The sequence below is a fragment of the Tetrahymena thermophila genome (genome assembly GCF_000189635.1).
Source record: "Tetrahymena thermophila SB210 genomic scaffold scf_8254590, whole genome shotgun sequence".
Lineage (NCBI taxonomy): Eukaryota > Ciliophora > Oligohymenophorea > Hymenostomatida > Tetrahymenidae > Tetrahymena > Tetrahymena thermophila.
In genome coordinates this window covers 678,627-693,228 of record NW_002476361.1, presented here as the reverse complement: position 1 = coordinate 693,228, position 14,602 = coordinate 678,627, and the positions used below count along the sequence as shown (strand labels likewise).

The window sequence follows — 14,602 nt, the reverse complement described above, 5'->3', positions numbered from 1 at the left end:
GAAATTAGTGTTTATAAATAATCATAATAAATTTCAGGCTACATAGGTTTGAGACCTGGTTATACCTTCATAACTATAATATTAAAATGCATCGCAATATTCTATAAAAGGTATGATCTTAAATAGTAGACTTTCGCTATAAAAATAATAATAAATTAAATTATTAATTTAATAAAAAAAGAAAATAGAATTTTTATTTTTGTTTATTAAATAATTAAAAAATCTTAAATTTTTTGTTTTAATTGAATGCATAAAATTAAAAAAAGCTTATAATTATTAATTAATTACATATTGTTTAAAGATCTAGAGCAGATTTTGTTAAATAATCAGTGGTTAATATTTTAACAATTATCGGATAGCATATAATTAATGCATAAATAAAGAAACAAGCAAAAAGTAATTTTTTATTGTATCTAGGCAGATTTGTGATAGAGCTAATACTTTATTTCCTGATATTCTTTTCATTCTCGATACTTTATAATTAAACAATTGTATCTATAATTATTTGGCTCTCTTAATTCTAATAAATTGAGTTATTATTTGCGCTTAAGTAGGAATTTTAAATTTTTTTGATCAAATTATCTAACTTGTAAATTGGAAATGTAGTAAATAGGTAAATTATAGAGTCTCTCTTTTTTTGAATATAATAATATAAAGGTATAATGATCGCAACACAACCTGTATTAATTAAAACTAAAATTATGATTATAATTAAGAGCTAATCTAGAATGTATTCTTATTATTACGATTAATTTTCTTTTATATCTTGTTATAATTGTTTCAATTAAGAAATTGCTTATAATTGATTTTGTATTAAATAATATTCAGGTCTTCCATTACCCAAGTTATGAATATATCTGAAAATGTTTTAAACATTTAAAAGTACATTATATTGTAAGTTAGTAGTATAATTTAAAGTTATTAAATCTGTATCAGATGTAGTTTAGTTAAGTTATTATGGGTTATACAATTACCCAAAATAAAAAACCATTTTATTTTCTATTATTCTATTAAATACTTATCTTTTTGAGTTAGCTAATTCCATTTAAGCTAACAAATTTAATATGTCTGAAAAAGTATCCTCCATATTTTATTGCATTTGATTATAAAATAGTTACTTTTAGTCACTGTTAGGGAATTTTATCTGTGTATAATTTAAAAGAAACTAAATATTTTTATATTTAAGGATGTCGCTTAAAGAAGAAGAATAAGTTGTGGGCCAGCTAAAATCTTCGTAATCTTAATTAGCTTATGATAAATACTGTTGCATCGAGTTAAATTGTATAAAGGTAACGCATATCATAATACTAAAACAAATAATGCCTATAATTTTTATTAGTTTTATTACTTTTTGAGTTGACTAATCTTCCATAATATGTTATAATTATCTCTTCACTGGAGTATAATATGAATTTTGAGAGTTGCTAGAAGCAATATCATAAATAATATCTTGAACATGCTGCTTTATAATATTTTTATCTTTTTATAGCTAATTAGTATGATTATGTTGATAAGGGCTTTTCATTAATTATTTCTTCTCTTTGTTACTCAAAACATTAATTAATGTATTGTTGACTTTATTTTTTCTAAAACTTTTCGACTTAAACATTTTACTAGGAATTTTACTAATTTTTAAAGGAGTGATTATATTATTTTATTTTTTATTAATTTCACGGTTACTAGTTTCTACATCTAAATAGATATTATCTTAAGTTTTATTTTAAATAAATTCATGTTATTTTATTTGTTGAAAGTTAAAATTGTAATCTGAAAGCTGAGCTAGAGATTATTGATTAGAATTAATATTCATATAATAACTGTTATTTGGTGAAATTAGTTCAATGTTTATTGTTTTATTTAATTTTATAGGGCTTGGCAAGGCATGATCGCTATTTTTATTTAATTAATCTTCTTAAAGATTCTAAAGATTCAAGCTTTTATTAGAAAAATCTGCTTTAATTTACAAATCACTGTTACTGACTTAGTTTCCTTAAATTGACTAAATAAGCGTTTGTTCTTATATATTATTATTTTACAGCTACTATAATTAATTAAGGAGCTGTTTTTCATTTAAATTTTATAATCCTTTTTATACATTAAATTGGTTTAAAGTCAAACCACTACTTCCATTGGATTAGCTACTCAAATCTTCGTATTCAATTCTATTTGACACCATTTTAATTTATTCAAGGTCAGTACTTTCATCACTTTAAGTTTACTGCTTATTTATTTGTTATTATTATTTATAAAAATCGACTTATGCAAAATCTGTAGGAGTATTATTTTCTTTTATAAGTTGTAATTAATTACCATAATTAAAATTTCTGCAACTGTATTGAAGTTAAGTATGAAAACTATTAAATTATAAGTAGCTATTAGTATTTTAATTTTATTCTAAATCTGAAATTATATTTTATAGCTCATTTGGATTCTCAAATAGTTAAGAATAAATATTTTATTTTTTCATTTTTGTGATTTCTTTAAGAATTATTTGAGTTTATTTGGCAGGATTAAGTTATCTTATTTTTACTATTTCAACATAGCTCACATTATTTACTCCTTTGTATTTTAATTTTCTAACAAATAATTCTACATAATTAAAACTATATGATGAAATTTCTTTATATGATTTAGCTTTATTTAATCTTTTCATATTGTTAAACGAAGAGTTTAATGTGTTATTTATTTCATCTGAATGCTATATAACTATAAATGAGAATTTGTTTTTAATTTTTAATTTATTTTTTGATTATCCTCTAAGGATATACTGCATATCATCAGTTAAATTTGCATGAAACTAACTTTTTATATTTGAAATGTTGGTAATCGTTTCGTTATTTTAAACATAAGAATCTTCAACTTTTGTTTTATTTTAAGTTCCATTCAAAAAGGGGAAAATTTATCTCAAATTAATTTTTTAGAGGTTGTTACAGTTAGGAAAGAATATTTCATGCACTTATTCAGTGAGGCCTATAACACTTAGATCTGTCTCATTGAATAAAATATATTAGTATTCTTCATTTATTTTTTTTAATTTAGCTACTAATCCAAAAGTTCCGCTCTCTTGGTATTCATTTGTTCTAATGTCAATTTTAATTGGTAAGATAAACATTTAGTTTAAAGATGCAAATATTATCTACTAACCCATTTTACAATTTTCAAATTATTAGTTTAAGTTTTTTGTTCCAGTTGATTTCTCTGATAAATATTTTGGTCGATTAAATTAAAAATTTAAGGCTTAATTGTCTTGAGTTACCTCATTCTAACCATTTTCATTATCTTGATCGTTTTATTCTAATAATTGCTGATCTGTATTATTTGAATAATTATCACATGATATTGAATCTTCTAAATATTACTTTATATACATTTTATGTACACTTTGAAACACGAGAGGTATAATAGATTCAATATTTCGATCATAGATATGGTCTCTACTTGTAAAGCAAAATAAATTAGAAAAATTAGAAGAAACTTGATTTATTGTTAAGGTTTCAGTATCTTTGTAACTTGCAAAAATTATACAAGTTTTTTCATCAAATTTATCGCTGTTAATCATACTACTTAAAATGTCATCTTCATTTTACCTGTTTAAATATTTTTAGTTTAAGCCTTTTTTTCTGTATTTGTTGATTTGAAGTAAATTTATATCTTTTTCAGAAAAGCTCAAGTTTTCCAAAAATAGTGCTTGCAGATTCAAAAGTTCCAAGCTGTCATCATTTAATTAAATTAAATAATTTAAATTTACTTTCAATAAATTTATTTAATTTTGCAGACTTTCAATTTTCGTAATTAACTGCTTAGCAACTATGTTTTTTTGTTTCATCATGCTTAGTATTTATAATTTTAAATTAATAGTTTAGCGCAATATGGAATAGGACTTTTCAAGTTTGTTTTCAAAAATTATGACTTGTAAGTAAGAGCTATCAAATGGATTGGTTTTTCCCATTGTCTTTCTTACTACAGCTCTCTTTTTTAAAAATATACTATGTATAGATTTAAATATTTATTGCTACTTTAAAGACAAATTGTTACTTTTTATCAATTATAAATATTTAAGGAAGTATATTCTATATGAATCACTTATTTCTATTAAAAATATAAAAATGCTTCGAAGAATTTTTGTTCTATTATCTTTGCTTCTTAAATTTTCGTTTGAAATTTTCAAAAATTAATCTTTCAATAATTTAATTATATTTTTTTCAATCTATTTTAATTTATTAACGTCTTCAAATAAATTAGTTTATTAGCTATTTTATTGGAGTTTTTGATTATTTTATTCTTAAAAATAATCACTTTCATAAATTTAAAAATTATTTTAGAATTTTTAGTTAAGATTGTTTGTATCTTTAGTAGAACTAATAAACTTATTTTGGTTTGATAAATAATTATTTGTAATTAAATTTAAAAATTAAAAATATTTTTTCTCATTTTGCTTTGAATTCTCAATGTTGTCAAAAATATTTAATCTTAGAATTCTATCTAAATTTTTCTCATTATTTTATATTTATTCTGGCACTGATTGAAAGCTGTTTTGCATATTCTAATAGTCTCTTTCAACTATTATAGAAGCTATTTTATAGCTTAAAGGTATATAAATCATAAAAAGGTAAGTTAACAATTAACTAGGAAAATTATATTAGATATAAATTTAGAGAGTGAGGCTCATGAAAAATAAGGTGAAATGAGTAAACAGGTTTATATGTTATGAAAACTTATCATAAAAGTAAGAGATAAATTGAGAAGATAACCCACTTATAAGAAAATAGCAAGATAGTATAGAATTTGAGCCTTCTGGTGTATAAACTATTGCTGCTATAATAAAAACTTCTGCTAAGAACTTAAATAAAAAATTTTAGAGAGTGTAAGGTTTTGCTAAATAGTCCTTAAGTTTAATTTCATAATTATAGTCTGTATCAGAAGTGACCAAATCTTAGTAAATTAAAAAAACAAACATGTTATTAAATTAATTAATAATTGAAAGTAAAATGCAAAAAATTTGTTCTTTTTATATAGTGAAATTGGTATTTGAATTAAATTAATAAAGAATAATTTATTGATTATTAAGTTACTTATTAAAATAGCAATAGACAAAAGAGCATAAGAGACACTGTTGTTATTTAAATTATTAAAGCCTAAAAGAATACTTGGAAAGTGAATTAAATACTGTTAAAAAGTAATCATCAATGAAAAAAATTAGTCTAAGCAGCTGCTTTTTTCATTTATAAACTCTTCTAATTACAATTAAATTTCATATTGAAAATTATTTTTCAGCTTGTTTATTATCCTAAATTTCCAGTACATGAATCTAAAAAGACCAAAAATCATATATATCAATAGCACTCCATTTATAAATAGCAAGACGTAAATAAGACTATCAATGAATTTATCATTCTTTAAAAAATTAAATACTCCAAACTGAACGATGAAATTTATTTTAGAATTATAATCTGTTGTTTCTTAAAATTGAGTTGACAGAGAAAATTAAAATAATAGCAAGTATTTTAATATTATTAATATTTAAAAAGCAGGATTATTTCTAGGAAATAAGTGAACCAATCTATATATTTCCTCAGTATAATAGAGCTTTAACAAATCTGCAAATTTAAGTTATTTGTTTCTTTCTTGATTCATTGTTTATGTTTTTATCTAATATAAATAAATTATAATTTATGTTCATCTTTACAGATATTTATAAACAGTTGATTTGAGATATAAATATTTTGACTGGTGAATAAAAGCTGGAAAAATCAGGTTAATGGGTAAAAATTATTTAAAAATGTTAAATCAATAAAATAGAAATTATTATTCACGTGAATAAAATTATCTCCTAATTTTACAAGATTTCACATCAAATGAATTAATAAAAATATATATAGGAATTTAAACTATCTATTATATTTAAATTTGATTAGTAAAAATTGTCTTAAATTAAAGAAATTTAAATGTTTTTAAAAATGGGGAAAAAATACATAAAAAATATAGAGATAACTCATCTAATTTAACATTATGTTAATTTATTTGATAAAATTTATTCTCAAATAAGTACATAAATACTTTAAGCAGATAAACATCTTTTGTTACACTAAAAAAAGATAATTACTTGAAATAAAACATAATTTATTAAAAATAAATTAAATGATAAATTATTAATTCATTAAAGCATATGATAAATTGAAAGTAAACTAGCTTCAATCAATCAAGCAAGCAATAAATAAATTGTAATCTTAAATTTTGAAATAATCATCATCATCATAAAAATGAATGTTTAAATTCTTTGCAGAAGTATAAAATAAATGAAAATTATTTATAAAAATTTAAAAAAATTTTATTATTATATATATAAGTTTTTTCATTCAAAAATAAATAAATAAATCCTATTAAATAAAAAATTTTAATATTTTAAAATAATTTAAATTATGGCAAACAAGAAAAAGATTACTTTTTTAAGTTTTCTATTTTATGAGTAATAAATTAAATATTTTGATAAACATGATATTTTTAGAACTTAACTTAAAACAAGTGAGTGAAAACTATAAATTCATTATTTATTTTAATAAAATTTTACCAATTTGTTTGCTACTAATTTTAGTAGCAAATATAAAGGATATCTTATTTCAACTACAAAATTATGTTGTTTAAAAGAGAATGTTTCATAATAAATTCTATTTAAAAATATATCATTAATATAAATTAATTTCTTTAAAAAAATTTAAAAAGTTTCTTTATTATTTTGAAAGAAAGAAAATCTATTTTCAATACAAATAAATACATATTTTTATTTATTTATTTTTTTCTTTTTGAAAAGCATAATTAAATCAACAAAAGAAATAAGTTGTTTTTAAGATTTTTAAAAAAAATAGCATGATAATTAATTTCTTAAAGTTTTAAAGTTGAGACAACGCTAAACATATTTAAAGAAGTTATAAGAAAAAGCATAAAAATTTTTTACTATTAAATTACTTTTAATATTAAAAAGTTTTTTTCTATTAAAAATACATACTATTCATGCCTTTATTTATTGGTATAGGATATTTTTTATTTTGGTATGATTATTTATTTTGAAATCTTAGTAATAGTATGTGATTTTAATTAGAATGTAAGTAAATTATTTGATGGTTTTAATTAAAGTAGTTCTTTTAATAGCTTTAATTTTACAAAAATAAAAGTAGTAATCATCTAATTTTTAAATGTTTTGAAAATTTAATTCAGTTTATTTTTTTTAACAGTATTACTTTTAGTTCTATAAGAATCTATTGTTATAGGAAGTTATAGATTAATTAATTAGAGAAAATTGTATGATTTTAATTATATGTATATATAAGTAAGTAAATCTGATTAAATTATTTATTAAAACATTATTCACTTTGAAAAAAATAAATATTTTAATTATTCAATTAATCAAAATAAATTTATTTTTCAAATAACTAATTTTTGATATTAAAATTAATACAAAAATAAATATTTGTTGAGAAATGTGCTTCTTTAATGAATTATCTCAAATTTTATTTGTTTTAAAGCCAGTAAATAATTTATGAAAAATTCATTATTTTTACTGAAGAGATATTGAATTAAATCGCTTTCGTATTTTTATGGAAAATTTCATTAAAAAATTAAGGATTCACTCTTTATTTTATATTTTATTTAAGTTAGCAATTTTAATAATTGTTCTAATTTTTTATATTACATAGTCTTAATAAAAATAGCAGATTAATTCAAATTCAAAAATTTGTTTGAATTTAAATCTATGAATCACGAAATATGAAATATTTAAGATACTAAATATATATGTAATTTTAAAATTTATTTTAAATAGGATATTGATATTCAAAAAATATGAAATCAAGCAAATTAAAAAATTTTTTTAATTAATAGTTTTTAAAAATAATTTGAAAAAATAATATTATTTAACCCTTCGCATAAAATCGACTTTAATAAATTAATATAAATTGTGTAATTTAAAAAGTTAAAAAATATAATTTTATCATTCATTAAACAACAATATTTTTTTTAATATAATTTTATATATATTGATTTTCAAGTAAAGTATTAGCGTCTATAATTTTTAGATACCTTTTTGTTTTGTGTAGCTAGTCATTCAAATATTCACTGAAAGTAATCCAACCAAAAAAGAAGATTAAAAGCATTAATACCATTTAAAAAGCTATCAGAGCAATCAATTATAATTATATCTGATTATAATAAATGTTGTTTTACGTTAAAACAAATTCAGTTAAACTAATAATTGTTTCATCCAAAAACTCTGAAAAAGCAGTAAATTCCTAAATATCAATATTTCCTAATATTTATCTTGCTTAATCAAGGAATTATTACTGATCTTTTATTTAATATGCGTTGTAAAGATCAGTAAACAAGTTAAAAAGACTTTTGTAAGCTACTTAGAAGCCTTACTATAAGAATTTTTATTGCGGTGAAGCACATAGATCAATATTTATCTTTTTAGGATTAGTATTGAACTAAGGATAATTCTTAAAATCTTCGCACAAATTGGTTTTAAAAGCAGAAAAAAAGAAGTTATCGTATAAGTCTTAGTTAAATCTATTTAAATAAATATATTTTAATATTCAAATAAAGTCAAAAAATTAAGATAAAAAACTGATCAAAATACATAAATTTTAATTATATATCATAGATTTAAATAAAATAAAATACCTTTAATCGGAATACTATGAATTTATTATCCATTAGATATCCTTACTTATATCTCCTTATTCTTAAATGAGTTTTTATAAATAATCATAATAAATTTCAGGCTACATAGGTTTGAGACTTGGATCTACCTTCATAGCTAAAACATTAAAATGCAATGCAATATTCTACAATAGATATGATCTTAGCTATTAGACTTTCGCTTTTAAAATTATTATAAATAAATAAATAAATAATATTATAAAGAAAGAGAATAAATAAATATAATGTATATTTTGTTTAAATATTTAAATATTAAATTATTTTTAATTAATTACACATTGTTTAAAGATCTAGAGCAGATTTAGTTAAATAATTCAGGGATAAGATTTTAACAATTATCGGTTGACATATTATTAATGAATAAATAAGAAAGCTAGCAAAAAACAATTTTTTATTATATCTAGGGAGACTCGTGATGGAACTAATACTATGCTTTCTGATATTTTTTTCATTCTCGATACTTTATAATTATGCAATTGTATCTAAAACTATTTTGTTATTTTAATTCTAATAAATTGAGCTAGTGTTTGTGCTAAAGTAGGAATTTTATATTTTTTAGATCAAAATATCTAACTTTTAAATCGGAAATGTAGTAAATAGGTAAATTATAGAGTCTCTTTCTTTTTAAATATAAAAATATAATGGTATTATGATCATAACACAACATGTGTTAATTAAAACTAAAATTATGATTATAATTTAGAGCTAATCTTGAATGTATTGCTATTATCCTGATTGGTTTTCTTTTATATCGTCTTGTAATTTTTTTAATTAAGAAACTGATTCTAATTAATTTTATATTAAGTAATACTCAGGCCTTCCATTACCTAAGTTCTTAATATAACGGTAGATAACTTGAACATTTAAAAGAAAACTATAATGTAAGGTAGAACTATAATTTAAAGTGATTAAATCAGAATTGTCAGACGCAGTTGAGCTAAGCATTGTTGTATCATACAATTACCCAAAGTAAAAAGTAATTTTATAGTCTATTACTCTGTTAAATATATCTCTTTTTGTGTTGGCTAAATCTACTTAATTTAATAAACTTTATACGTCTGAGAAAGTATCCTCCATATCTTATTGTATTTTATTTTTAAAAAGTTGCTACTAGCTGTTGTCTGTGAAATTTAAGTTTCTATAATTTGTAAGATATTAAATATTTTTATATTTAAGGATATCACTTAGAGAAGAAGAATAATCAGTGGGCCAACCAAAATCTTGGTAGTCTTAATTAGCTTCTGACAGATACTGATACATTGAGCTAAATTATAACCAAGTGATCGATACCATGACAGTGAAGCAAATAACTCCAATAATTTTTATTAATTTTATTACTTATAAGGTTGATTGGTCTGCCATAACATCTTATAATTGTCTCTTGACTGGAGTATAATATGAATTTTGAGAGTTGCTTGAAGCAATATCATAAATAATATCTTGAACTTACTACTTTTTAATATTTTTATCTTTATAAAGCTAATTAGCATGATTATGTTAATATGAGTTTTTAATTAATTATTTTCTTTCTCTATCATTTAGTGCATTAGTTAATGTATTGTTGATTTTACTTTTTCTAAAACTACTAGATTTAGCGATTTTGCTAGGGTTTATGTTCATTTTTAAAGGAAGGATAGTATTATTACATTTTTTATTTATTTCACAATTATTAGTTTCTACATCTAAACTAATATTTTCTTTAGTTTAATTTCCAATAAATTGATGTGAATTTATTTGTTATATGTTGAAATTCTAATCAGATAACTGAGCTAAAGATATTTGATTAGAATTAATATTCATGCAGAAGCTATTATTTGGAGAAATTAATTCTATATTTATTGCTCTATTTGATCTTTAGGCACAATCGCTGTTTTTGTTTATCTAATCATCTTAAAAATTTTAAAGACTCAAATTAAAATTACCATAATTTACAATTTATAAATCGTTGTAGCTTATTTAGTTTTCCTAAATTGACTAATTAAGTGCTTGCTCTTATACAATATTTCTTTGAAGCTAAAACAGATAATTAAGTTGCAGTTTTTCATTCAACTTTTATAATGAATTTTATTCTCTGAGTTAGTTTAAGGTCAGCCTATTACTTTCATCTGATTAGCAATTCTAATCTTCATATTCAATTCTATTAGGCATCATTTTAGTTTAATCAACATTTGTACTTTCATCACCAAGTAATTATTATACTTTTTAAAAATCAGCTTATGTAAAATCAATAGGAGTATCATTTTCTTTTATTTGTAGTAATTAATTACCTTAATTAAAATTTCTACAGCTATATTGAAACTAAGAGTAAAAACTATTAAATTATAAGTAGCTATTAATATTTTGATTTTATTCTAAATCTTAGATTATATTTTAAAGTTAACTTGGATTCTCAAATAGTTAAGTATATAAGAATTATTTTTTTATGTTTGTGATTTCTTTAAGGATTATTTGAGCTTAAATGGCAGGATTAAGCTATTTTATTTTTACTATTTCAATATAGCTTATTTTGTTTACTCCTTTGTACTTTAATTTTCTAACAAATAATTCTACATAATTAAAACTATAGGATGAAATTTCTTTATATGATTTAGCTTTATTTAATCTTTTTGTACTTTTATATGAAGTGTTTAATGTATCGTTTATTTCATCTGAGTGTTATATAACTATAAATGAAAATTTATTTTTCATTTTTAAATGATTTTTTGATTAATCTCTAAGAATATACTGAGCATCATCAGTAATATTCACATGAAACTATTTTTTTGTATTAGTATTATTGTAAGGTGTTTCATTATTTTAGATTTAGCAATCTTCAATTTTTGTTTTATTTTAAGTACCAACCAAAAAGGGGAAAGCTTATCTCAAATTAACTTTTTAGAGATTGTTACAATTAGGAAAGAATATTTCTTACGTTTATTGAGTTAGACCAATAACACTTAAATCTGTCTCATTAAATAGAATATATTAGTATTCTTCATTTATTTGTTTTATTTTAGCTACCAATCCAAATGTTCCATTTTCTTTGTATTCATTTGTTCTAATATCTATTTTAATTGGTAAGATGAACATTTAGTTTAGAGATGCAAATATTATCTACTAATTCATTTTACAATTTTATAATTCATAGTTTTAAGCTTTTGTTACAGTTTACTTCTCTGATAAGTTTTTTGATTTATTAAATTAGTAACCTTATCCCTTATTAATTGGAGTTACTTCGTTTTCGACATTTTCATTATCTTATTCATTTTATTCTAATTGCTGATCTGTATTATTTGAATAAATATCACAAGTTATTGAATCTTCTAAATATTGTTTTATATACATTTTATGTACACTTTGAAACGCGAGAGGTATGAAAGATTCAATATTTCGATCATAGATATGGTCTCTACTTGTATAGCAAAATAAATTAGAAAAATTAGAAGAAACTTGATTTATTGTTAAGGTTTCAGTATCTTTGTAACTTGCAAAAATTATACAAGTTTTTTCATCAAATTTATCGCTGTTAATCATACTACTTAACATTTCATCTTCATTTTGTCTGTTTAAATATTTTGAATTGTAAATTTTTTTTTTATATTTGTTGACTTGTAGTAAATTGATATCTTTTTCAGAAAAGCTCAAATTTTCCAGAAACAGAGCTTGCAGATTCAAAAGATCCAAACTATCTCCATTTAGTAAAATTAAATAATTCAAATTTTCTTTCAATAAATTTATTTAACTTTACATACTCTCAATTTTTGTAATTAACTATTTAGCAATTATATGCTTTTGTTTCATCATGCATAATATTTATAACTTTAAATTGATAGTTTCATGCAATAATTAATAAGACTTTTCAAGTTTGTTTTCAAAAGTTATGACTTGCAAGTAAGAACTATCAAATGGATTTGCCTTTCCCATTCTCTTTCTTACTACAGCTCTCTTCTTTAAAAATATACTATGTATAGATTTAAATATTTATTTCTACTTTAGAGATAAGTTCTTACGTTTTATCAATTATAGGTACATAAGGAAATATATTCTATATGACTCACTTATTTCTATCAAAAATATAAATATGCTTCGAAGAAACTGTGTTCCATTATTTTTACTTCTGAATTTTTTGTCTTAAGATTTCAAAAATTAATCTTTCAGAAATTAAATAATATTTTTTTCTATTAACTTTAGTTTTGAAACATCTCCAAATAATTGAGTTTATTAGCTATTTATTTGATCATTTAGCTTATTTTATTCTCCATAATTACTAGTTTCTATGTATGAATTATTTAATTTATTTTGGTTTGATATATAGTTATTAATAATTAAATTTAATAGTTTAAAATATTTTTTCTCATTTTGCCTTGAGTTTTCAATATTGTCAAAAATATTTAATCTTAAAATTTTATCTAAGTTTTTATCATTATTTTATTTTTCTTAACACAATTCTTGAAAGCTATTTTACAAATCCTAATAATCTCTTTCAACTATTAAAGAAGCTATTTTATAGCTTAAAGGTATGTAAATCATAAAAAGGTAGCTTAACAATTAACTAGGAACGTTAAACGAAATATAGACTTACAGAGTTATACTCATACAAAATAAGGCTAAATGAGTAAAAAGGTTTATTAGTTATGAAAAATTGTCATAATAATAAGAGAAAAAGTAAGAAGATAAACCACTTGTAATAAAATAGCAAGAGAGTATAGAATTATAGCCTGTTGGTGTATAAACTATTGCTGCTATTATAAAAACTTCTACTAAGATCTTAAATAAAAAATTTAAGATATTAAATGGTTTTGCTAAGTAGTCTTTAAGTTTAATTTCATAATTATAGTCTGTATCTGAAATAATGATATCTTTGTAAATTAAAAAAATTTTGTTAAAATAACTAACTTACTAATAATTTGAAAGTAAAAAGTAAGAAATTTGTTCTTTTTCTTTTTTGAAATTAGAATTGAATTAATTAAGTAAAGCGCATAATTAATACAGAAAATCAATTAATTATTAATTTACTCATAATGATTGAAACAGACAAAAGAGCATAGGAGACACTATTGTTATTTAAATTATTAAAACCTAAAATAAGACTAGGAAAGTGAAAAATGTTCTGTTAAATTGTAATCATCAATGAAAAAAATTAGTCCAAGCAACTGCTTTATTAATAAATAGATTCTTCTAATTGCATCTTCATTTCCTAATTGTAATTCTTATTCATTTTACTCATCATCCTAAATTTCAAGTGCATGAATCTAAAAAGCGCAAATATCAAATATACCAATAGCATTCCATTAATAAATAGCAAGGAGTAAATGAGATTATTAATATTATTCTTTAAATATTTAAATATTCCAATATGTATCATTAAATTGGTTTTAAAATCATTATCTTTGGTTTCTTAAAATTGAGTTGACAGAGAAAATTAAAATAAGAGCATATATTTTAAAAATATTAAAACCAAAAAGACAGGATTATTTCTAGGAAACAAGTGAACCAATCTATATATCTCCTCCGTATAATAGAGTTTTAACATCTCAGTAAATTAGAATTATTTATTTTTTTATTGATTCATAGAATTATGCTTTTATCTAATATAAATAAATTACAATTTACCTTAACTTTTTTTCTATATTTATAAATATATTTTCTTTGAAATTAAACTTCTGCTGGTAATATATACTTGAATAATCTGAACAATAAGGTTACTGGATAAGTATTATAAAAATAGATTAATAAATATCTTTTAACTAAATCAATCTTTATTTTTCAAAAATTAAATTTTTAACCAATAAATAAATATTGGAAAAACAATGTTATTTATTAATAATTGAGCATTTTATTAAATTAGAAAAATTTTTTCACTTTATTTAAATAAGAAAGTTTATGCGCAAAGAGTTTTTTTTTATGATTA

General features: G+C 20.9%; 3 protein-coding genes across 3 annotated transcripts; 1 reads left to right on the top strand and 2 right to left on the bottom strand. All coding sequences in view use genetic code 6, as the record gives it.

Annotated features, from left to right (window-relative positions):
- Nucleotides 1-461: 461 nt before the first annotated feature.
- Nucleotides 462-3,949, bottom strand: TTHERM_00256830 (hypothetical protein; the record flags this gene model as incomplete). Its single annotated transcript, XM_001019138.2, has 2 exons — nucleotides 462-678; nucleotides 747-3,949. 2 exons carry the CDS (start codon nucleotides 3,947-3,949, stop codon nucleotides 462-464), a joined length of 3,420 nt encoding a protein of 1,139 aa, XP_001019138.2.
- Nucleotides 3,950-5,957: 2,008 nt separating this feature from the next.
- TTHERM_00256820 (hypothetical protein) lies at nucleotides 5,958-6,107 on the top strand (the record flags this gene model as incomplete). Its single annotated transcript, XM_001019137.1, has 1 exon — nucleotides 5,958-6,107. The coding sequence occupies one exon, from the start codon at nucleotides 5,958-5,960 to the stop codon at nucleotides 6,105-6,107; it is 150 nt and encodes a 49-aa protein (XP_001019137.1).
- A 2,069-nt stretch (nucleotides 6,108-8,176) lies between these two features.
- TTHERM_000256819 (transmembrane protein, putative) lies at nucleotides 8,177-12,615 on the bottom strand (the record flags this gene model as incomplete). Its single annotated transcript, XM_012798408.1, has 5 exons — nucleotides 8,177-8,192; nucleotides 8,335-8,559; nucleotides 8,674-8,872; nucleotides 9,141-12,253; nucleotides 12,440-12,615. The coding sequence occupies 5 exons, from the start codon at nucleotides 12,613-12,615 to the stop codon at nucleotides 8,177-8,179; spliced, it is 3,729 nt and encodes a 1,242-aa protein (XP_012653862.1).
- Between the last annotated feature and the right edge of the window lie 1,987 nt (nucleotides 12,616-14,602).